Here is a 24,892-nt window from a genome sequence, read left to right as displayed (position 1 = left end):
CTTTAATACATAGAGACTCTCTGTATTCTACTGTTTTCTTTGAAATGTTTACTATTTAAGGGGTCATACCAGTTGTATATATATTAAAATAAGTAAAACATTTGACACAAGTACAACCAATCGTATGATGGATAACACAAATGGAAAAAAAATAAGCCTTTCAGAGCGTTCTCCATATCATAATATATATAGTGTTTAGATCGCAAGAATCACAACTATTATACCTCCTTAGAGAGGACAATTATTTTTCGCGTTTCATATCATGGTGTTTAGACCGCAAGAACCACAACTATTATACCTCCTTAGAGAAGACAATTATTTTTCGCGTTTATCAACATGTAAACTACGATTATACTACTTTAATATATAGAGACTCTGTATTCTGTCAGGGACTTTCTGTGTTAGTATGTTAGTATAGAAAGTCGGCCCTGATTCTGTCTACTGTTTTCCTTGAAATGTTTACTAATTCAGGGGTCATACCACTAGCATATAATATTAAAATAAGAAAAATATGCTCAACTTCATCTAAAACTGCCTCGACCAAAAACTTTAACCTGAGGCGGGACAGACACGGACGGACGGACGAACAAACGAACGGATGTACAGACTAGAAAACATAATGCCCATAAATGGGGCATAAAAATTTATTGTTGAAAGGGAAAATAGTGATTTGGCAAAAATGAAAGTAAGGTAGAGATTAGAAGTAGGCAGGTCCTTTTTCGGGGCATCGGGATCGGTTGTTTTTAAGCTCTCTGTAGTCTGTCAGGGACTTTCTATGTTAGTATGTTAGTATAGAAAGTCGGCCCTGATTCTGTCTACTGTTTTCTTTGAAATGTTTACTAATTAAGAGATCATATCACTAGCATATATATTAAAATAAGAAAAACATGATCAACTTCATCTAAAACTACCTCGACCAAAAACTTTAACCTGAAGCGGGACAGACACGGACGGACGGACGAACAAACGAACGGATGTACAGACTAGAAAACATAATGCCCATAAATGGGGCATAAAAATTTATTGTTGAAAGGGAAAATAGTGATTTGGCAAAAATGAAAGTAAGGTAGAGATTAGAAGTAGGGAGGACCTTTTTCGGGGAGCCGGGATCGGTTGTTTTTAAGCTCGGGATTTGGGGATTGATCCTTACCGGATCCGGGAATATATTTTTCGATTTCGGGATATGAATTTCTTTAAATTCTGCATCTCGGAATTTCATGGTTTTAAGCCCGGGATTTCGGGATCAGGACCCCTCCGACCACCCCTCAAATTAGCCTTAGTCATTTATACATGATTCATATCCTACCATTGGCATGTTAATAAGGCTCTCAAAAGAAAAGAAAAAAACACTGATGGATTGTCCTAGATGCATATTTTATTAGACTAATAATGGTCTAAGCAGCTACATTTATTTCATGTTTGAAACGGTGCAAATTGTTAATTTGATTTAACTTTTACCAAAAGAAGCATTGTAGCAAAGGAGAAGAATAATTGTGGTCTGAGGCCAGACACAAGAGAAATAATTGAATTTAACAGAAAGGAAACAAATATCGGACTTTGGAAAAAGGAAGAGGGCTTTTGATACCTTTCATGAAATTCTCCATACATAATATCTTTTTACAAAAAATCATCCTACAACAGTCCACAGGCTGTATATGCCCGCGATTTCGCGGGTGTGTTCTAGTCAAAATAAAAATTTAAAGGAAACACAAATATGTTGTTTATAATAAAAAAAATTATTTGAAAATTGTATGTTTTTCGAATATCATAAAAACAGTTGTGAAAATGAATAATCAGTCCCTTGCTTTAATGAAAAATCTTGCTTCACTAGTGCAGAAAATGAATAATTTGTCCTCTTAGATTACAAAAATAAATAACCGATCAAAAACAAATCCACCTGCCCCTCCCCAGAATATCAAATGGTCGACCCCTAAGTCTATGGGATTTTTTTCTGCGACAAGTGCCTCAAACCATGTATTAAGATTTTTGGATAAAGGACCACAATAGGTAAAAGTCCAATTTAATATTAAATGTTTTAAGTTCTTAGACTACATTCATTCTGTGTCGGAAACCTATTCTGTTTTGACTATTTGATCACAATCCAAATTCAGAGCTGTATCAGGCTTTAATGTTGTGTCCATACTTGCCCCAACTGTTCAGGGTTCGGCCTCTGCTGTAGTATCAAGCTGCGCCCTGTGGAGCATCTGGTTTATTTGAAGGGAAGATGTTCCCGACCTGTTTATTAGTGGAATTGTGAATCAGGCCATTTCCCTTCTCAATTGTATTAATGTATACTTTTCATGTTGGGACAGTTTCCCTCATTTTTGAAGGCTGTATGGTTGCCTATAATTGCTTTGTCATTTGAACATTTGTGGGTAGTTGTCTTATTGGCAATCTTATTACATATTTTAATTTTTATACGTATCCATCCTTCAGAAAAGTTGTTCCAAATGTAATGAATCCCCTCCAGGCTTGCCTTTATCTTCATTGGAACAATTTTTGGGATACGATTGCTTTCAAGCAATCTGTAGACTTATACTGGTGGCTCAGAGCATTGCCCTCACGTCAATCGTTTTATTCTAAACATTAAGGAACATCTCAGATTCTTATGATTGTCTTGCTTTAAAGGTAAAAACAAACAAAGGGATTGAACTTTAACAACTTTCCTATAATGTTCTTTTCATAATCTTCATGTTTGATAATTCCCTTGACTTATATGCGTGTTTTTAACAACACGGAAAATCAGAATTACGCAGTATTTATATTTAGTGTTTTTCTAAATTTAGAAACACGTTAGAGGGAATTCCCAGTTTGATAAAATGCGAGAGTTCTCTGAATTCCGATAAATCTATTTCTGTCATATAAGAACTGAAGTGGAGTTTTTCTTATATTTTACCTTTATGAAACTGATATTTGAGATTGTACTTCCATAAAGAAATAGAGAACTATCTAGGTCGTTTAATAAACATTTAATATACGTTCTTGCTCCAGGTTTTTTTTGGAAATTATGCGCATGCGTATAGTTTTCTTGACTTTGAGGGTTTTTCGATTGAATGGTTGCTCTGGATTCCCCACTCAATTAATTAATTTTAAACTCATGGGATCTTTTCGATGTATGTCTGCTATTGAAGGTTATTATTGTTGCATAATTTTAAATCATATGCATCATTTAAATGAAAATAAATATAGTCCACATCGTAGAACACCCCTTCAGGCAAAATGGAGTCTTCCATATTATTGTTTCCAATTGTCTCCCTTCTGGAAGTAACTTCCGTGAATTCTGAATTAAAACAATACGTCGAGTATTAGCTCGTTCTGTCAATAAAGTGTATTATATTAAAAATGATCGAAATTTAAACCGATAAATGTGTACGGAAAGGAGTCATGATCACTGACCGAAAGGAAATTAAATATTTAAAGAGTTAGGAATGGGGTTCCTCCTAGAATTAACGTAGGAAAATAGGTGATAAGATAAGATATGACTGCTGTGGAAAGTAAACTTGGAATTGATAGTACAAAAATAAAACACAATAGGCCTAATCGCATTGTTCATACACTTTTATCCGGGATTGGCTATTTTGTAACTATTTTACATGTGCAGTTGAATTAGTTTTGAAAATAATATTATCCAGCTACATGTATACATGTACATGTGTCAACGAAACAACGGCAATCGTGTCCGTCAGAGCAATCTGCTCTCTGATTTTTTTGGGGGGAGGGTTCCAAACCTGTTGTTTATAAGTTGCAAATCAGGCCATTACATTAATTGTTGCTTACTTAACATGTCTAGACTGTTTTTTTCTCACTTATTAAGGCTGTATGGTTGCCTTTAATTACTTTGTTATTTTAACCTCTGGAAAGCTGTCTCATTGGAAATTATACCACATATATACAGAGTTTTATATGGATTGTAGACCTGAAAAAGATTTTCAAAGTTGAATATGCTGCAAACTTCAAACAACCTACTACTTATTTACCATGCATGTCTATCATGAAATTTTTGATCAGAACTATATATAAGTGATTTCACCATTTCTTCATATGTGTACCACTATCAATCAACAGAACAAATGCAAATTATTTTTAAAATATTTGCATATGGTTTTCTTTAATTTCTCACATCTATTTTATTTGAATTTAGGGAAATAAGTATTATGTATATAAACAAATCTCATGTCGATATATAACATGTACAACAATCAAACATCAACCCACACCAAACTGGCTGTAGTTGAAAAACATCAAAAGGGAAAATACAGTGAAATCTGGAGAATTTATATTATCACATATACATGCATTTGAAATATATTTAAAATATTTTTTTCAAATTTTTTAGTTTTAGGTTCCACCTAGCTACCATATTAGAAAACTGGGATTTAAATGCTAGTCTATTAGAGGGATATTTCCAGTGGCGAATCCAGAAATTTTCATAAGTGCGTGCCAACTGACTGCCTAAGAGAGGGCCCACTCTGATCATGCTCCAGTGGTCCTCTAAATAATCAACCATATTTTTCCAGACGGGGGGGGGGGGCTCTTAATTCGCCTTTGATTTCATTGGTTGTAATTTTATTTTATCATGAATTAGATTTGAACAGGACTTGGGGAATGAAGGTAAAGACTGAATGTCAGTTTTAGTCTTATATATGTACTTTAATTTTAGTCTTACATGTATTTATGTGTACATATATCACTGATTCAGTGGCGATGGTGAATAGCTATATATAGACACTGACAAGTCTTGGATAACATTTTATAGTTTTGAATGTTTCTTCATCAGTTTACTAAAATTAGGTGGAGGTATGTTTTTATTTCCAACAGAGGGCACTCATGCTCAACCTATATCAGTTTGTGCATGAAGCGATTGATAGTTGCCAGACACTGAATGATTATACCTCAAATTTGTGAAAGTTTTAACCTATGCATATATACTTTAAATACGATAAAAAAAAAATCATGTCTTTTTCAGGACTTCTGATCCAACCATGTAGAATGGCATGTTATTGAGATATGGTTCTGGTTGATGGATGTTCACGAAGGACCTGTAGTACAAAGTATATCACTGGATTGAGCTCTCTGTCTAAGTGTATTATTAAAGTGCTTTGCTTTGAGCTCGGTTCATTGTTATGCAATTCATTCTTTGTGAAGTAAAGATTTTACAGACAACCAATGTATTATCATTTCTATGTACAATGTAAGTAACAGGGAGATAAAAGCATTTTATTTTTTGTTTGAACCAAACATTATTTGTCCATTGACCAAATTTGTTTTGCTTTCACCAGCTTTGAAGGAGATATTATCAAAGAATTGATAGAAAACAGCACAGAAGCTTACTTTCTAGCTCATCAGGCCCAAGCATCATGTTAGGCATTGTCATTACTAAAATCCAATAAATTTCTTCTAATCTGTGGATCAATTCAACATTTTAAAGTGTTTTACTAATGATACTGACAAGCCACCACAAAGATATACTGAGTGCCAATGAAAACGCAACACTTTTGTTTTTCAAAAAAGTCTGATAATTTTTATTTATTTTATATTAGAACTTTGTAAAGTTGGTTGAAAATGACTTTAAAGACAATTGTCGACAACTTTACGGTTGGGTGATTTTTGGAACAAATGCGAAATAAGGGTTATTTTGAACGGACATAAACCGAGTTCACCGCTTTTCAATATACGCACCATTTTCACGATTTTGTCATTTAAAGCTTGGCTAATGTCATGAATTTTCCCGCCCTTATTGTAAGGAAACTGCAATAAACATCTGAGTAAATGCCAGGACTTTCTGACAACCAGCGACATGCAGTTGATCCAATGAAGCCTTTCACAGCATACAATTTTGAGAAGACTGTAGACTCTACAATAACCCAAATCATCCACAAATTCAACAAAAATGGATCAGTTAATGATAAGCCACATCCCGGGGTTCAAAAAGCAAGAAACGCTCAGCAAAACCGATACATTTGGTCTTTAACATATCCGATATCAACTCTGATGGATGTCCAAAGGTCACGAGAGTTCAATGGTAGTCAAGGTAGATCCTCTGAAGCAATTTCAGTAAAGCACCATTTGCGCAGAAATTCAACAGTTAAAGAACACCACAGCAGACATCTTAATGGCCGTCTGGCGTAAACATCGAATTCTGTAGACCAAAAATCATTCATTATGTACCAAAAATCGTCAGTGGTGGTTACATAGACGTTTGGCACCCGCCTTGGCCAAAAGTCATGCGTTTCGCCAGATTTAGGTCCGATAGAGCAAATTTTGCATCAGATTTGACATGGTTTAGACGATGAAAACCACCACCAATATCAAAAAGTCAGCTTGAGTTTGCTTTGCGGGACAAGTGGAATAACATTCCTCGAGATCACATTAAACGTCCGGGATGATCAATTCCGCGGCGCTGTCGAGATTGCGCTGCACAACAGGGTTGTAACATTTTTTGTTAGGACTGTGATTTGATGATTCGACATTGGATGTTTCGTTTATCTATTGCGCCCGAAAGATGACAATGAAACATTTTTGTTTGATATCGATCTATTGTTAGAATTGTTAATTTTCAAGAACAATTCATTTTGAAAGATCATGATTTCTAATATAAATTTTATTTTTGAAAAACCAAGTGTTGCGTTTTCATTGGCACTCAGTATATATAAATAGAACCATACAAATAGTTAGCAAATACATATAAAAAAAGATGTGATATGATTGCCAATGAGACAATTCTCCACAACAGACCAAAATGACATAGAAATTAACAATTACAGGTCGCCACACACCCTTCAACAATGAGCAAAGCTAATGCAGCATAGTCGGCTATAAAAGGTCTCAAAATGACAATGTGAAACAATTCAAAGGAGAAAAATAACGCTTATTTATGTACAAAAAATAAAGAAAAAACGAATATGTAACGCATAAACAAACGACAACCACTGAATTACAGGCTCCTTATATCATGTTCTCAGATATCAACTCCCAATTTAAAAAAATCACGAAAAATTGAACTTATTATGTGTTGCTCTCCTAGCTATAAAATGTATCCAAAATCAAAGATGTGGAACATATTCTATCATAATCATTTGGTAACTAATGCAATTAGTGTCTCTTCCATGCCTGTCTTGAACATAAAAACTAAACTACATATAAAATTAACAATACTCCTAATGCTCCGGTTGGTTGTCATCGTGCAACACAGTTAATAACACATATAGGAAAATCATAGAACTACATTTATCATAAAACACTGTCAAACATTCAAACATACTATCCACACTCATCTGTGTCCACACTTGTTAACAAATAATAAAAGTATCAAATCTTGTTGGGTTAAACGATACAAACATGTATATATAACTGTGATATTTGTTTTTTCTTCTTCCATCCTAAGCATTACAAAGTGCCTCCTCTGATTTTAGCAATTAAATTAGAACTATTTTAATTTGAACTGTGATAAAAGGGGAAACAACAAAAAGTGTTGAGAATTGGAGCTTGTCATGTGGTAGAATTGTATGGCCACGATCTATTCTTGTGTGTTGTTGATTATGTTCACCACTAGATATGATGTGTTGTGGTTGTTTAGTGTTTTATAGACGAATATCCATATCAGCTTTATAAATATTCTAATGAAAGAACAGAAGACGTACCTACATATCTAGAGCTTCGAGTTTGTCATGTTTTTAATGCTACATTTTTAATGACAATGTTAAGTTTTTTAGTTGATTACACATTATGATGATACTCAACAAGCCGATATTCAAATGATATGGAAACAAGCTTATTGGTGCGACATCTGGTTAGATAACACGCATAAGTGTGTACTGCTATTACTTCTTTTACACTTCATAATGAAAGTCCTGTTTTATTAACGTTATTAACTTTGCGTATTTCTAACAACTGATCAATGTGTTTGTTATCGTATCAGTTGAGCATTATTTAGTGTGGTGGTGCCTATGATACTTGAATTATGTTAACTAGTTCAGACCAAACGTGTCACCATACAATCCTATGTGTTAAAGTAAACTTGATAGTAATCTGTGAAAAGTTAAATCACGGGGGAGTTGTAATATCTTTACTTTATGTTATTTTTGTGTGATTTTCAGATACAATTTATGTTTAATTAGACAACTACTATTTTAAAAGATTTATAAATAAAACATAAGTAACCGTGCTTGTTTAAAAAGGGGAAAAGGCTCAAAATTGTATGTGTTTTACATTTCATCGAGATTTGCTGCCAAATTTGAATATTCTTTTAAACTGGTATTGTTCACAGTCAAACCGTCAATCTTTATTCTGTTACAAAGTAAAAGGGTATAATAGTTTAATTGTGCAGTCTTTCTCAGTCCTTGAACTTGCAGGTTTGGCTTAGGTTTAAAAATATGATTACATCCATCCGATCGTACGCCTCGTGTCTGATTATTTCTATACTCTGTACGGTAAACATCCTTCGTACGCCTCGTGTCTGATTATTTCTCATGATACTCTGTACGGTAACCATACTTCGAACGCCTCTTGTCTGATTATTTCTATACTCTGTACGGTATTAAAACATCCTTCGTAACAGTTTTTTTGTGAATATCTCGGTGACAGTTACAAGGCAAACAAAAATCACTAATCCAAATTTTCTCATATTTCGATAGTCCAAATTTTTTGCTCTCCATCCAAATCAACCTAACTTATTTTAACTTATTTTAAAATTGTTTGCTTTTTTTTTCGTTTGGAAAATGCAAGGAATATTTGAATCTGAGCGTTAAGCAATAAAAATTTATTAAACGATATACCAGTCGTCCTTGTGTTGTATGTTCTTGATCCAAATTTACAATTGAGTTATCATTTCCTGTCAGGTGCATAAACATTGGTGAAAGATACCAAGGGGAAATTCAAAACTTATAAGTGAAAGAACAACTAACAGCGCCATTCCAAAAAAAGGGAGCAAAAATAGCTGTATTTTGTAAAGCATTGATTGAGAGAAATAAGCATTTACCTTTTTTAAATATCACTTTATGTATGTCATTTTCACAATCACTTTCTAGTGTGTGTATAAAGCTGGAGTCGCAGAATCCCATGATATTCCATATTCTACCGGAGCATTTGTCATCACGCATTTGCAATATTACAAGAAAACACTTCCTAATAAACATGAAAAATGTTAGAGCAGCAGGAATCATTTATTACACACTTTTTCTCTACAGAAATCGGAAAACTCATTAATTTAGTATTTAAAAAAATAAGTTTCAAGATATCAGAATGATTCTGATACTTAGTTAGGGGTTTTTTTTTTTGCACTGCGGCCATTTTGGTTGATAGGCGGCAATATGATTCTAAAACTAGTTTGGAAAATAAAAATCGACGACCGATGCCAATTAAATGCGATTGTTTACATATAAGTAAAATAGCACGAATACCGAACTCCAAAAATTTCAAACGGAAAATCTTTCATCAATTGCCAAAATCAAAAGCTCAAACACATCTAACGAATGGAAAGCAAATGTCATATTCCTGACTTTGTATGGGAATTCCCTCATGCTGGTTTTACAGCAAGATAGAATCTTTACTTCAAAACCATCGTGTATTATTTGTGATGTTGATAATGAATATTTATCTGGGACTATTATACTAACAGTCCAAGTATTTATCAACAAGGTCTTGGTAACTTCCGATTATCTTCTTTTTAGAAAAAGAACGAAACGTTCTTTGACATAACCCTGGTAAATCAACTTTCTGCTCAGCAGCTGCAAGCTCTAGAATACCGAATAATTTGAAAATGTATTTCCCATATGCAGGTGAAGTTGATATAAGTAAATTTCTAACCAATCTCCGTTTGCGGCTAAAATGATTAACTTCCTAGTAGCTGGGCAAACCTTTTGCATAACAAAATGATATATGCATTGTATGTATTTATAGTGCTGAATATTCTATGTTTATGAACTAGGTACATAAACTTCAACCTATTTTTCTATTTATAGGTTAGACAATACTTGGTCATGTTTTATGAAGATTTAAGTCCATGGCGAAACCGAGTATGTTCTTAAATGATATAAAGAATATTTGAACAGAAATCCTGCCAAGCTGACGAATCGGCTTTTTTTGAAGTTTGAAAATCAGTAACAATGTTTTAAACTCGCTTCTAACATGCATGTAAGAAACGTGAAATGCAAATATTGAATGCAAATGGCAATATTTAAACATGTAAACTATTCAAAACAGTGGCGTAGCTAGGTCATTTTTACGTGTACGCCCGAACCTCGGTGCGGGCCTGAAGGCCCAAGCGGGTCCAGGCCAAAGAACCTGCCGGTAGTGGATAAGCGGAGGCCTCCTGAAGTTTAGGAGTTATCGAGAATGACATAGCATTCCTCTCATTGAAAACTGATCAATAACAACATTCTTTAGATTAGATACCATAAAGAGGTTGAAGATGAATTTCATTTTATCATAACATGTTCAGAAATTAATAAAACTAGGATCAAAATGTTTGATGAAATATCTAGAATTGTCCCCTGTTTTAATTCAATGAGTGAAGAAAACAAATTTGAATTTATATTTTCCTGCGAAGAATGTGATATTTTACTTATCATTGTTAACTACATAAGTGAAATGTATAATGAAAGAAACAATCATAATGTCAATATATGAACTGTGTAATTGATGGCTCAACTTATAATGTTATATATATTATAACATATTTTTTGTAACATAAGCATAATATTTTAATTGATGATAATTTTAAAGAGGAGGCATGCTGTCAAAAATAGTATTATAATTAATACTAATAATCTATGGTTTTGTTTTTCTTTCAATGCTACATGTTTGTAGTGTTTAATGACTATCGTTTTGTATTTAATATGCCACTGTCTGTTTGTTTGTTTTTGTCATATATTTTAGTAACAATCCTATTGTTTGGATTTTATACTAATAAAATTCTTATTCTTATTCTTATTCTTAGATTCAAAATGGTTTATTTTTTATGTTTAATCTATTCATTGTGTTTATTTAGAATCTAATAACTCTCATTGGCTTAATTTGGAGCAAAACTTGGTCCAAACCAGTTACTTTAAAATATGATTAAAGGGAACCGTGGGTAAAGCACTCAATCCACATTTAAAGCACATTTTATGTGCAAATGTAGTAAATGAACATGTAATAATTAATTTTCTGAGTTGTCCAGGTGCAATACCAAAAGGAGAAGGCCCAGTTAGACTCCTTTTTGGTCCAAAAATATATAGCAGTTTTACAAAATTGTTAAAATATAATTTTTTTAGCTGTTTAATGGAAAGTGAAATACTACTGTTGCATAAATATTGGCTGTGCACATGCATATGTATCGGGTATTAGCATAATTAAGTCATGGCGCTAAATAACCGAAATCTTCGAAATCTTAACATTTTGTTTATTTTTTAAGACGGTTTTCGTCTGAAATGGAAGTGACCGCATTTGTGTTCATTCTTTATAATATTTGATAGATTTTTTATATTTAAGCTTGAGTTTAAGCGTCTTTAATGGCTAAATATGTTCAAATCTTTCACATAAACTAATTGAATCGACTGGAGTAGACACTTAAGTGTTTAAAAAGTGTCCAAAATCTTTCATCAAATGAACCTGCATTTTGAGGCCAAAATCGGTCCTTACCCTACTCCCTTGTAAAGAGTTCTTAATGGAAACCTGGTTCTCGCCTGGGATTTCTCCCCGCGAAAAGTATATTCATTTATCAGTCCATTACAGGATTTAAACGAATGAAATATTTTCTTTAGATATTATTTCTTGGTCAGGAATATTTATTTCTGCACAAGTTTCATGACAAAATATGGAGGTTTATAAATTTATCATGTAAATTAAATCATCATAGATACAAGGATTGAATTTCGCCCTTGCGCTAGACGCGCGTTTCGTCTACAAAACACACATCAATGTCGCTCGAAATAAACGTTTTTTAAAAAAAAATACTGATCGTCTGATTTAACTTGCGTAAAGAAAGCACAGAATAAAACTTAAAAATGAACGACAATAATTTTGATTAAAAAATGAACCATGAAAAAAAATCAAGAAAGTTTCATTAAATTCGACGAAGGTTTAACAAAGTAATTGATAGGTAACAAATTCTAACCATAAACTTTAAATGCAAAAAAAAATCCCTTTATCCATGAAATATGGATTTCGTCATTATGACCATGAACAGTTTTTGTCCAGCTAGCGTAAAATTTTACGAAGGTTTGACAAAGTTATTGATATCTTAAAACTTTAACCGCATACTGAACATATATGTTCATACATACATGTGTAGTTGTAATATTGGCACCGCCGACGAGGTTTAGGATCGAAATGTCTCGTTTTCGCGACATATTTCAATGGCTTGACAAAAAATGTAAACCACATATCGAATCTTAGCACATAATGAATTGCTTGAAAAAGGAAAGTGAGTAAAGATTTCACGAGACAGAAAATGAAAAAAATGTATAATATGATACTAATTTTCGTCACTCTTATTTGTAATTACAAGCCATTGAAGAAAGGTTGACGTACTGTGAACCAATTCTTTTAATTTCATTTAGATGAAAATATTTTTTTTTTTACCAAATTCAAGTGTACGCCCGGGCGTTTTGACGTAAACGTAGCTACGCGCATGCTTGCGTGTTTAAGGTTTTCAGTTGTCAAAAAAACACCTACCTATCTCAAAATTTCTTGTAATAGCGGCCAGAATATGCAAATCTAGAGAGTTTCGAATGTATTTCTCTGTTCCGCACACGTTCCGCGTCTACATTTTATGATAATAATCGTCGGTGAATTTTTAAAAGCCGAAGATTATGAAAAGCCGTAGATTTTTAAAAAGCCGAAGATTTTGAAAAGTCGTAGATTTTGAAAAGCCGTAGATTTTGAAAAGCCGAAGATTTTAAAAAGCCGTAGATATTGAAAAGCCGAAGATTTTTAAAAGCTGTAGATATTGAAAAGCCGACGATTTTGAAAAGCCGTAGATTTTAAAAAGCCGAAGATTTTGAAAAGCCGTAGATTTTGAAAAAGCCATAGATTTTGAAAAGCCGAAGATTGTAGAATTTATAATAATCGGCGGGATTGTCAAAGCCGAAGATTTATTTGTATCCATGTATTTTTAAGGGAAAAAATAATAATAATCGGGGGGTTCACTGTGGCTTTACATCGGTATGAATAAAGGCAACAGTAGTATACCGTTGTTCAAACTGGACAAAAAACTAAATCGGGATAACAAACTAAAACTGAGGGAAACGCATTAAATATAAGAGGAGAACAACGACACAACACTACAATGTAACACACACAGAAACGGACCAAGCATCAGACAAAATCCCACGAGAAAAACAAATACAACATCAAAACCAAACACATGAATTTGGGACAGACAAGCACCGTGACACGGGTTATGCTCTTCCTCATATATTTTGTGATGGTATGATACTAAACCCCTAACGGGAGGGATTGTGCCTGATGTTTATATGATGAAGACATAATCTTTCAATCAGTTTATAATTGAGTTCTGGAGCTGTCATGTCAGTTAACTGCTAGTAGTCTGTTGTTATTTATGTATTTTTGTAATTTTGTTTATTTTCTTTTGTTGCATCTTCTGACATCGGACTCTAAACTTCTCTTGAACGGACTTTTAATGCACGTATTGTTATGCGTTTACTTTTCTACATTGGCTAGAGGTATAGGGGGTTGGTTGAGATCTCATAAACATGTTTAACCTCGCCACATTTTTGCGCCTGTCCCAAGTCAGGAGCCTCTGGCCTTTGTTAGTCTTGTATTATTTTTTTACTTTTAGTTTCTTGTGTATAATTTTGAGTTAAGCATGGCGTCCATTATCACTGAACTAGTATATATATTTGTTTAGGGGCCAGCTGAAGAACGCCTCCGGGTGCGAGAATTTTTCGCTGCATTGAAGACCTATTGGTGACCTTCTGTTGTTGTCTGTTCTGTGATCAGGTTATTGTCTCTTTGACACATTCCCCATTTCCATTCTCAATTTTATTATACTTCATTGTGTTGAGCATAACAATATCCAGATGGAATCTAAACTTGGGGCAAAGCTAATAAAACCCCAAACCAAATATCACCGAATTGACATCATGAACTATGTGATTTCTCTTAACTGAACTTATTATAAACTAACACTTGCTAACAAATCGAAACAACGTCTATTGGAATCTTACAAGTGACTTATTTTGACATCTTGAAACTTTTCGGTAATATATACACTTCAGCATTTGGTATCTAGAAGATAAATGGTTTACTAAGAAATGACTTGCACTGCAATTCACAGGTTATATAATATAATTAACTGTTTACAATGAAAGTTAAAGGTAAATTGTTATAATGAAAGAAAAAACAAATTACTTTAAATAGCATTACTTCAATATGTTAATTGTGAAAACTAGACCCTAAAGAGCCTGTGTCGCTCACCTTGGTCTCTGTGCATATCATAAACGAATAAAAACTTACAAAATTTACAAAATTTACGAAAATTGTTAAAAATTGATTATAAAGGGCAATAACTCCTGAAGGGGTTAATTGACCATTTTGATCATGTTGACTTATTTGTAGGTCGTACTTTGCTGTACATTATTGCTGTTTGCAGTTTATCTCAATAGTAATATTCAAGATAACCAAAAACTGCAAAATTTTCTGAAAATTACCAATTCCGGGGCAGCAACCCAGCAACGGGTTGCCTGATTGGTCTGAACATTTCAGGGCAGATAGACAAACAAATTTATCCTCGTCAGATTTGCTTTAAATGCTTTAGTTTGTGAGATTTTAGCCAAAAACTGCATTTTATCCTATGTACTATTGTTAGCCATGTCGGGCATCTTGGTTTCGCAGGCAGGGTAGGACACATTTTTTAAACTAGATACCTAATGATGATTGCAGCCAAGTTTGGTTAAATTTGTCTAAGTTTCAGAGAAGAAGATTTTTGTACAAGATATCAAAATTTACGAAAAATTGACTATAAAGGGCAATAACTCCTTACGGGGTCAACTGACCATTTTGGTCATGTTGATTTTTTTTGTAGATCTTACTTTTCTAAACATTATTGCTGTTTACAGTTTATCGCTATCTATAATTAGAGGCTCTTAAGAGCCTGTGTTGCTCACCTTGGTCTATGTGCATATTAAAAAGGACACAGATGGACTCGTGACTAAATTGTGTTTTGGTGATGGTGATGTGTTTGTAGATCTTACTTTACTAAACATTCTTGCTACTTACAATTTTCTCTATCTATAATAAACTTGGCCCAGTAGTTTCAGTGGAAAATGTTAATAAAAATTTACAAATTTTATGAAAATTGTTAAAAATTGACTATAAAGGACAATAACTCCTTAGGAGGTCAATTGACCATTTCAGTCATGTTGACTTATTTGTAAATCTTACTTTGCTGAACATTATTGCGGTTTACAGTTTATCTCTATCTATAATAATATTCAAGATAACCAAAAACAGCAAAATTTCCTTAAAATTACCAATTCAGGGGCAACAACCCAACAACGGGTGGTCCGATTCATCTGAAAATTTCTTCGCAGATAAATCTTGACCTAATAAACAAATTTACCCCATGTCAGATTTGCTCTAAATGCTTTGGTTTTTGAGTTATAATCCCAAAACTGCATTTTACCCCTATGTTCTATTTTTAGCCGTGGTGGCCATCTTGATTTGATGGCCGGGTCACCGGACACATTTTTTAAACTAGATACCCTGAAGATGATTGTGGCTAAGTTTGGATTAATTTGGCCAAGTAGTTTCAGAGGAGAAGATTATTGTAAAAGATATTTAAGATTAACGAAAAATGGTTAAAAATTGACTATAAAGGGCAATAACTCCTAAAGGAACTGACCATTTCAGTCATGTTGACTTATTTGTAGATCTTACTTTGCTGAACATTATTGCTGTTTACAGTTTATCTCTATCTATAATAATATTCAAGGTAATAACCAAAAACAGCAAAATTTCCTTAAAATTACCAATTCAGGGGCAGCAACCCAACAACTGGTTGTCGGATTCATTTGAAAATTTCAAGGCAGGTAGATTTTCACTTGTTAAACAATTTAACCCCCGTGTCAGATTTGCTCTCAATGCTTTGCTTTCATAGTTATAAGCCAAAATCTACATTTTACCCCATTGTTCTATTTTTAGCCATGGTGGCCATCTTTGTTGGTTGGCCGGGTCACGCCACACATTTTTAAAACTAGATACCCCAATGATGATTGTGGCCAAGTTTGGTTAAATTTGGCCCAGTAGTTTCAGAGGAAAAGATTTTTGTAAAAGTTAACGACAACGGATGACAGACGCCAAGTGATGAGAAAAGCTCACTTGGCCCTTAGGGCCAGGTGAGCTAAAAATTCAGTCAATGAACCCTGACTGAATGTAGAGGGCCAACCAATCTCCATGGAAACAAGATGTGCCAATGCTATAACAAATGGATATCAAACAATTATGATTGACCTTCCACTAGTTCTCCATGAAGAGATCTAGTCACAAACTAATACTTGCAAAACTAGGCAAGTTTCAAAGGCAATACACCACGACCAAGGGGGCATGTCCAAATAATCTCCATTGAAATACGATGTGCCAATCTATTACAACTTCATACCAAATATGATTGACCTACCACTAGTGGTTCCCCTTAAGCTGACCTAATCACAAACTAATACCTTGTGTATGCTGCTGCTGGAAACAGTGTAAACAAGTCTCACTGTTTGACTCTGTCAAGGAAAAAACAAATGTGCTACAATTGCGAATGAGATAGCACTCCACCAAATTAAATAGAAGTTAACAACTATAGGCCATTTTAAGAGCTTCAACAAAGAGCAAACCAATAGTCTATGCGATGCCTATTTGCCACTCATTATATATCTATGAAATATGATTTTTTATTTCATGGTTAAATTTCTTCTGCAGGTCTTTTCTTATATCTACACAAACATTGAAACACTGCAACTTGTTTTCTAAATTTTGTATTACTTATTTAAAGTTCCCTACTAGTAAAGTATTAATTGGACTACAAAATGAATAAAAAAAGCTTTTCTAATCCTTCAAGTGTCAAAATGCAGTCTTTATCATACTACATTGTAATTCTCAACATGCAATAAAAAATTAAGGCCAAACTGAAAATCAGATTCTATTGTATTTTGAATAGCCTATAAATGGACTGAAGAACTGAAGGACCCCACTAGCCCATTCATGTGGCTAAAAAAAAAACTTTTTACAAACAATAAACTTTATTCATAACATATCATGTAACTTACATATATATTTACATTCATAAAACCATTTTTACCTCTCTACTTCAAAAGTTTACACACAAATTATTGCACTATCAAACACATTTATACACATTCACTCATCTGCTAGTTGTACTATTCCTAACAAAATGTATAAACATATTGTATATACAAAGTATCTATATCATTCATACCGAGTAACAAAATATGAACTTTATGCATCACTCTCAGACTGGTATTGAGCCAAACTTCCACTCGTAATGAAAATGAGATACACAACACAGTAGTGCCTTGATACATTACATATGATACAAGGTGATTTAGTTGGAAAATCATTCTAAAAACTTCTTTGTATATTCCAAGATATTAAAGCGACAGGATTATTAATCCAAGTAATCTCTCTTTAATCACCTGCTTTCAATCTTATTGGAATACAGATCATATGACCACACTTCACATACAAGGAACTGACAATGATCTACTTCCTGTTTGGTAACCAATTTACACCCTCAAATATTTAGAGCCAGAAATCATCACCAGAACAAAAAGTATCAGCCGTTTTGTCAGATCCTTGTACAGGCACTGGATCTGTATTTTAATCTGATTGATCACCAGCAATCACCTGGTTTCACAGTGATTCACTAACACCAGCAAGGGTGATTTTAAACAGAATACTCTTTGAGTGAACTGCACATGTTGCAGTTCTTTTTGTCTGGTCTGAAAATCATTCAAATTAAATGAAGAAAATTATGCACTAAGCAGCACTATTGGTTTTTTTTGGCCAACTTAAAGGCTATGCTATTTTGTGAAAATCAATGTTCACTTCAAATGTTTAAATGAACCATGTAATTGTTTGGATTGAACATGTAACCTTCACCTTGTAACTTGAGACCAGATTTTGATGGAAAACAAAAAGAACCCTATCACAATAATAGTGTTAATAATAAATAATTAAAATGTATGATCCTAAATTGAGTCACTTTTATAATTCGTCTTTCTCTGATCCTTCTTCATCACCTCCCTCTCCTCCTTCGCCTCCTGGTGGTGGAGCACCTCCAGCCCCTTGGTAAATTTTACTTACAATTGGATTGACAATTTCTTCTAAAGCTTTCTTTTGTTCTTTAAGTTCTTCAGTTGTAGCATCAGGATTACTGTCCAACCATTTAATTTTTTCATCTACAGCTTCTTCAATTGTTTTCTTATCATCATCACTTAATTTTGCTCCCAATTTTTCTTTATCACCTATTTGATTTTTAAGATTGTATGTAAAACTTTCTAGATCATTTTTAGCTTCTACTTTTTCTTTTACTGTCTTATCTTCATCTGCAAATTTTTCAGCATCATTTATCATACGTTCAATGTCATCGGGAGATAATCTGTTATTGTCATTTTGAATTACGATATTATTTTTATTTCCTGTACCTTTGTCTTCAGCACTTACTTTCAGGATACCATTTACGTCAATTTCAAAGGTAACCTCAATCTGTGGTACACCTCTTGGTGCTGGTGGAATGCCAGTCAGGTCGAATTTACCAAGTTGATGGTTGTCTTTGGTCATTGGACGTTCACCTTCTAGGACTTGAATTGTTACTGTTGGTTGATTGTCTGCAGCTGTAGAGAATACCTGAGATTTCTTTGTTGGAATGACAGTGTTTCTTGGGATAAGTTTGGTCATGACTCCACCGACGGTTTCAATACCCATGGTTAATGGATTGACATCCAACAAGAGCAAGTCCCCTGTATCTTCCTCCCCTCCTAGAACTCCAGCCTGGACAGCAGCACCATAAGCAACAGCTTCATCAGGGTTTACACCTCTGTTAGGTTCCTTTAAAAAAAACAATAAAACAATATTAAAATTTGATGTCCTAACTTCAATTTAAAAAAAATCCTTTTGCAAATAATATAAATCAATATTTTAATATGCTTCAAGTCAGATTAATCTTCCTTCAAATAGTCTTTAAAAATTCCGGTAAATTGTCTTCACGAACTAGCGTTCAGATTAAAGCAATTTTTTTTTGGATAACTTTAGTCAAGAGTTTTAGTCGGGCACAATACAATAGCTTGTCTAAATGACCCAAAATAATGTCAGACATGAACATGTCTTGTAGTGCTTCTTACTGTGGTACAAGTTGACATGTATTTTTAATGATTGGAGTATTTATTTAGGTTTATCATGTTTATATTGGTTTGAATAAAATGGCAGCAGAGTTAATTTCATCACATGAGTTGTCATATTCAGTTGTGAAAATTAAAATGAATCAGGCAATTGATTAATCTTATTGACAATTTCTACTTAGTTTTTGACACTTCAGTTAATTTTTCACCTTACCACTGTCTGTAAATGTCCTGTTTGAATGGTTTCATATAGCTTTCTGTTTCGATGTGAGCCAAGGCTCTATGTTGGAAGACTGTACTAACCTATAATGGTCAACTTTTACAACTTTTGACTTGGATGGCAAGTTGTCTCATTGACACTCATACCACATCTTATATCTATTATTTTTGGCCTAAGATAATATCTGATGAAATGGAAATGCACTTACTTTTCCATTAAAATAATCTTTGACAAGCTGTTGGATCTTTGGAATCCTGGTAGAACCACCAACAAGAACGATTTCATCAATTTCTTCTTTCTTCATATCTGCATCTTCCATTACTTTCTGGACTGGCTTCATTGTAGATCTAAACAAGTCCTGTAAAAAACAATAAAACATTGGTTGTTTGGAGTAAATACTTTTAAAAATGTTGTCATAAGTAGCATGATTGACATTACATATATTGTTAACTTTTAACATTGGAATTTTCTAATTTTGTCATTATAATCTTTGTAGTAAAACGTCCACTTTGTATTTGCCAAATTATTTTGTTTTCTGAATATTAATATACTGTCAATTAAATACATTAAGAGATTACCAAAAGGCGACATTGAAATTGGTTATACAACCGCTTAAACTAATTAAAGGCCATGTGAGCTAAGCAGTGAAGTTTCTGCTATGTTCCCCTTTAGCACTCAATACATTGGATGACATATCACATGCTTACCATGTTAAGTTCTTCAAATCTGGCTCTAGTTAAAGTTTCAGAGAAATCTTCTCCTTCAAACAAGGATTCAATTTCAATTCTGGCTTGATGGGCAGATGACAATGCTCTCTTTGCTTTTTCTACTTCACGTCTAAGTTTCTGGACAGCACGGTTATCTTTTCTGATGTCTTTTCCCTTCTTCTTTTTGTAAAGTTTGATGAAATGTTCCATTACTCTCTGGTCAAAGTCTTCACCTCCCAAGTGAGTGTCACCATTTGTCGAAACAACCTCAAACACACCATTGTCAATGGTCAGCAATGATACATCGAAAGTTCCACCACCAAGGTCAAAAACAAGGATGTTTTTTTCACCTTCCCTTTTGTCAAGACCATATGCAATGGCAGCAGCAGTTCTGAAATAGAGGCACAGCATGTTTACTACAAACATAAACTAATTCATGCTCAATTTCTATCAAAATAGTTGATCTAATTATGTTCCTACATTATTGTCAGATGTTTACTAAATATTTGTAAAGTTCAGACGACTTTTGATAATTCAACAAAAAAAATTAGAAACATATTAAAATGTTTTAAATATATTGCTAATCGTCAACAAATTTAATTATCAAATTATTTAAATCACATCTGTTCCGTCTGTTGACACAAAATTCTTTATATCCAAATACATATAAAACCATTATCATATTCAACTATACTGATATATCAATTGGATAACAGCAGCTTGACTGATTATTGTTTAATGACATTTTTTGTTTGTTGCTATTATACATTTGTTACATGACGTATATATTGGTATGAATACATGGTGTTCAATTTTATTGGTCGATAAAATTCTAGTGATTTTCAACCTAATAAAACAAACAAGATAGAAAAACTGCATACTTACGGCTCGTTAATGATTCTCATGACATTAAGACCTGCAATGACACCAGCATCTTTGGTGGCCTGTCGCTGAGCATCATTAAAGTAAGCAGGAACAGTGACAACAGCATTGGTTACTTTTTTACCAAGGAAGCCTTCTGCAATATCTCTCATCTTTCCCAATACCATAGCCGAGATTTCCTCTGGTGCAAAACTCTTCTGACTATCTCCAACATTGACTTGAATGATTGGTTTGCTGTTTCTGTTAAAAACTTTGAATGGGTAGTGCTTGATGTCAGCTTGGACAGATTTGTCATCCCAATCTCGTCCAATCAAACGTTTAACATCAAAGACTGTATTCTCAGGATTAGTTGTCAGCTGATTCTTAGCTGCATCACCAATCAATCTCTCACCATCCTCTGTGAATGCCACATATGATGGTGTAATTCTGTTACCTTGATCATTGGCAATGATTTCAACTCTTCCATTCTTGAACACACCAACACTGTAATAAAAGATTAACATGATTAATGAAAATCTACTTACATTGTAGTAGGTAAATATACATGTTTATACAATAAGCAAATTGCAATATAATGTTCTAATGTTTTTAATAGGCAAATAAAATTAGAATTTTTTAATTCAACAAACTATTTAGTCCTGCACTTCAAGATTATTTTTTTTTCAAGAATGAAAAAATCCTACATTGATGATGATTGATGAATAAATGTACATGTACAAACTCCAAAAAAAGAAATTTCCATTTAGAATTCTTATGCAACTTCCGTACTTGTGTCGATTTATTTGAGGTTATAAGTGTTCATCCCTGGAACTTGTAAATATATAATATTGTTTTGCATACCATGAGTAAGTTGTTCCCAGATCAATACCAATCACTGTACCAACAGTTTCCTTTTCCTTTTTAGGTTCTTCATCTTTGGCCATAACACAGCTCATACCCAAAAGGGCTATAAATCCTATCAACTTCATTCCTACAAAAGACATTAATGTTCAAAAGCATTGATATATAAATGATATTACGGAAGGGTTCTCGCTAAGGATTTCTGAAGGCGCTTCCATGGAGAAGAATATTTTATTGCAATACAAATTTTTATTTTAGTCTCCGACCTAATAGCTAGAGCTATGATATGACATTAAATTTAGATTACTTCTAAACTTTTGCTGTAAAATAATGATATGTGTGTTTAGTTTATACAAAATAAATTCATCTTGATGCATCTTTGGACTCGCCAGTTTTTAAAATGGTTAATCCAGACAGATTTTGAAGAGTCCATGGACTTGCCCTTAGTGAGGACCCTAATAATTTATTAAAAGTTAAGAGCACTTCAAAGTCCCTCGTCAATTAAGGCTGTAAAATTTTCTTGAGAAAAAAGTTGTGTGCCCTGAATTTTCCAATTAAATAGGGGGAGTACATGTATTTTACTGTAAGCTTGGGGGATTTATTAAACTGTTTTGTATCACAATATAAATGTTTGTAACATTTGTTTTAACGTATAAATAAATTGGTTTATTTATACAATTATAAAAGGTATGTTCCCTATTGGAATTTTGAAAACAAGGATATAAATAACAGCTTAAATAATGATCTTTAAAGTCAAAAAGAGTGGGATTTAACTTCCTCTATTGGGCATACAAGGATGTGCTAAAAAATATGGGTAATAATTAAGCGAAATGTTGGGCCAAATAAAAAAATATTGATGTTTGCTATTAACCCACCCTCCCTATTTTTCAAGTTCAATAGCCTACCCTTAAGTTTTTTTGGTCAGTTTTCAATAAGCACTGTAAAAATCAGAATGTCCCTCCCATACTCAATGTAAAAAATCCTACCTACCCTATTTTATTCTAAGATATAATAGGAAACTCACATATTTTTTTTTGCCTAGTGTAAAAATGACCCTCCTTTTTAATGTCTAATTTATTAATGACATCCTTTATTCCGATGCATTTAGTTTCTGTATATTGATTTGGAATATGATCTGCATATCATATATACATATGCTGTCAAGAAATGTATGTACTTGTATGTCTTACATTACTGCCAGAAAAGGTTTAAATAAGTGATGATATAGATTTAGTGCTTTAGTATTAAGTATGGGACATAATATTTTAAATATTTATACAAGAAAAGGTCATTCTTTAATATTTAAGCCCTAATAAAAAAAAACAATATCAAAGTTATTGAATTGTTAGCTACAACTTTCCAGCTTCCAATTTTTTCACATTTCATCTGGACTGGCGAGTTGCAAATATTTCAGGCGCGGATCCAGAGGGGGGTTTCCGGGGGTTGGAACCCCCACTTTTTTTTTTGGCCGATCAATGCATTTGAATGGGAGCATATAGCTGGAACCCCCCCTTTACTCTGGGTTGGGAACCCCCCCTTTTAAAAATGGCTGGATCCGCCCCTGTATTTGTATACTCAACATTATAATAGCAATTCTAGTATGACAGACATTTTTAATTTTGAGTACACCCTGTTAATTTGGCTTATGTCCATGACATACACCCCATTATTACGAACTCAGAATATAATAAACTTTGGAGGAAAATACAAGCATGAAGTGTTATGAAAGCATTAATAGTAATAGCCTTTCAAGAAGTCTAAGTTGTAAGGTGCTGCTTTTACTTTACTTCAAATTGTTGGTTTTTGTATAATAGTACTTTGAGTATGTTCTTAAATACAGTTGGTAAATGCCAGCTTGTACTGTGCACAGTGCTTTTTCGACTTTGTGTTTTACTGTTCATCTATAATTTGTACTTTTTAAAGTCTTGTATTTTTCGTTTTGGAAATTGTGTCTACTCTATATGAAGATATTAAACTAAAGGCCACAATATTGGTGGATTAACATTTCTGTTAACTTTATTACATGTTTATCCTCAAATCAAGAATTAATAACACTAATCCAGCTGTCAAAAAAGACTGTCACGTTGTTTCTGTAGGTGCAAATTTTACACCGGCCGGTGTCCCAAAAAAACTAAGCAATTTAATATAGATTGTGTGTGTAACTTTACTTACTGCGTGTCTCTATTATAAGAAGGCTTATTGGTTAATCAAATTCTTCAAAGAGATTATTTCTCTTTTCTAACTAGTCGCTTCTTCAATTTCCAGTCTTTCAGATATGTCGTTTGTGCACGATTGTGTCGTCTTTTTTCCCTTACTACGATTCGTGTCGAAAGCTGATTGGTTAATTATTTACATCCGTAGATATATGATTGGTCAACGTGTGGGTTTCTCTTCATTCAAGTCAAGGACACGTACTCCGTAGAATTTCTACGTCATTCGCGACTTTTCCCGATGACCAATGACTCTTTTAATACAATTTATAATTATAACTATTAATTTTTAAAGAAAGACGGACATTCAAATATAACATTTTATTTTAAGATTTAAAACAATTAAATCGAACTTAAGTATAACCGTAAAATATAACCGAACATATCGGGGTTCAATTAAGGGATATTTTTTTTATAAGGAATTAAAAAAAATGTTCCGGAAGAACTTAAAAACATTTAGTTCTTATTTCAACGACTACAGGTGATACATTATGAACAACAGTTTTGATTTCTTTCGTTCCAATCATCGTTTGATTTTCAAAAGTAATGATAAAATAATCCTTATACCCCTCTATCATCCGTGTCGGTAAGAAACAAGTATTTGAAATATTGTCCATTGTTTTGTGATGTTTTTAATTTATTGAAAGACAAATGAATGTTGCGGATCTTTTTATGCTGTTTTAAATT

At 33.3% G+C, this 24,892-nt stretch overlaps 1 protein-coding gene across 1 annotated transcript; it reads right to left on the bottom strand.

The window, feature by feature from the left end:
• Positions 1-17,209: 17,209 nt before the first annotated feature.
• Positions 17,210-24,452, bottom strand: LOC139513054 (endoplasmic reticulum chaperone BiP-like). The gene is made up of 6 exons (XM_071301166.1): positions 24,168-24,452; positions 21,996-22,125; positions 21,159-21,638; positions 20,274-20,664; positions 19,775-19,924; positions 17,210-19,056 (listed from the first exon to the last, which is right to left on the bottom strand). Exons 2-6 carry the CDS (start codon positions 22,121-22,123, stop codon positions 18,214-18,216), a joined length of 1,992 nt encoding a protein of 663 aa, XP_071157267.1. The 5' UTR covers positions 22,124-22,125; positions 24,168-24,452; the 3' UTR covers positions 17,210-18,213.
• Between the last annotated feature and the right edge of the window lie 440 nt (positions 24,453-24,892).

The sequence above is a fragment of the Mytilus edulis genome, chromosome 2 (assembly GCF_963676685.1).
Source record: "Mytilus edulis chromosome 2, xbMytEdul2.2, whole genome shotgun sequence".
NCBI classification, from domain to species: Eukaryota; Metazoa; Mollusca; class Bivalvia; order Mytilida; family Mytilidae; genus Mytilus; species Mytilus edulis.
The sequence above is the reverse complement of the archived record's forward strand: the minus strand, read 5'-3'. Positions and strand labels throughout refer to the sequence as shown.

Coding starts and splice junctions, on each gene's coding strand:
- LOC139513054 (XM_071301166.1), bottom strand. CDS start 22,123: ATGAAGTTGATAGGATTTATAGCCCTTTTGGGTATGAGCTGTGTTATG. Junction 19,925..20,273: donor GATTTGAAGAACTTAACATG/GTAAGCATGTGA, acceptor TGTTTTTTACAG/GACTTGTTTAGATCTACAAT. Junction 19,057..19,774: donor AAGATTATTTTAATGGAAAA/GTAAGTGCATTT, acceptor TTTTTTTTAAAG/GAACCTAACAGAGGTGTAAA.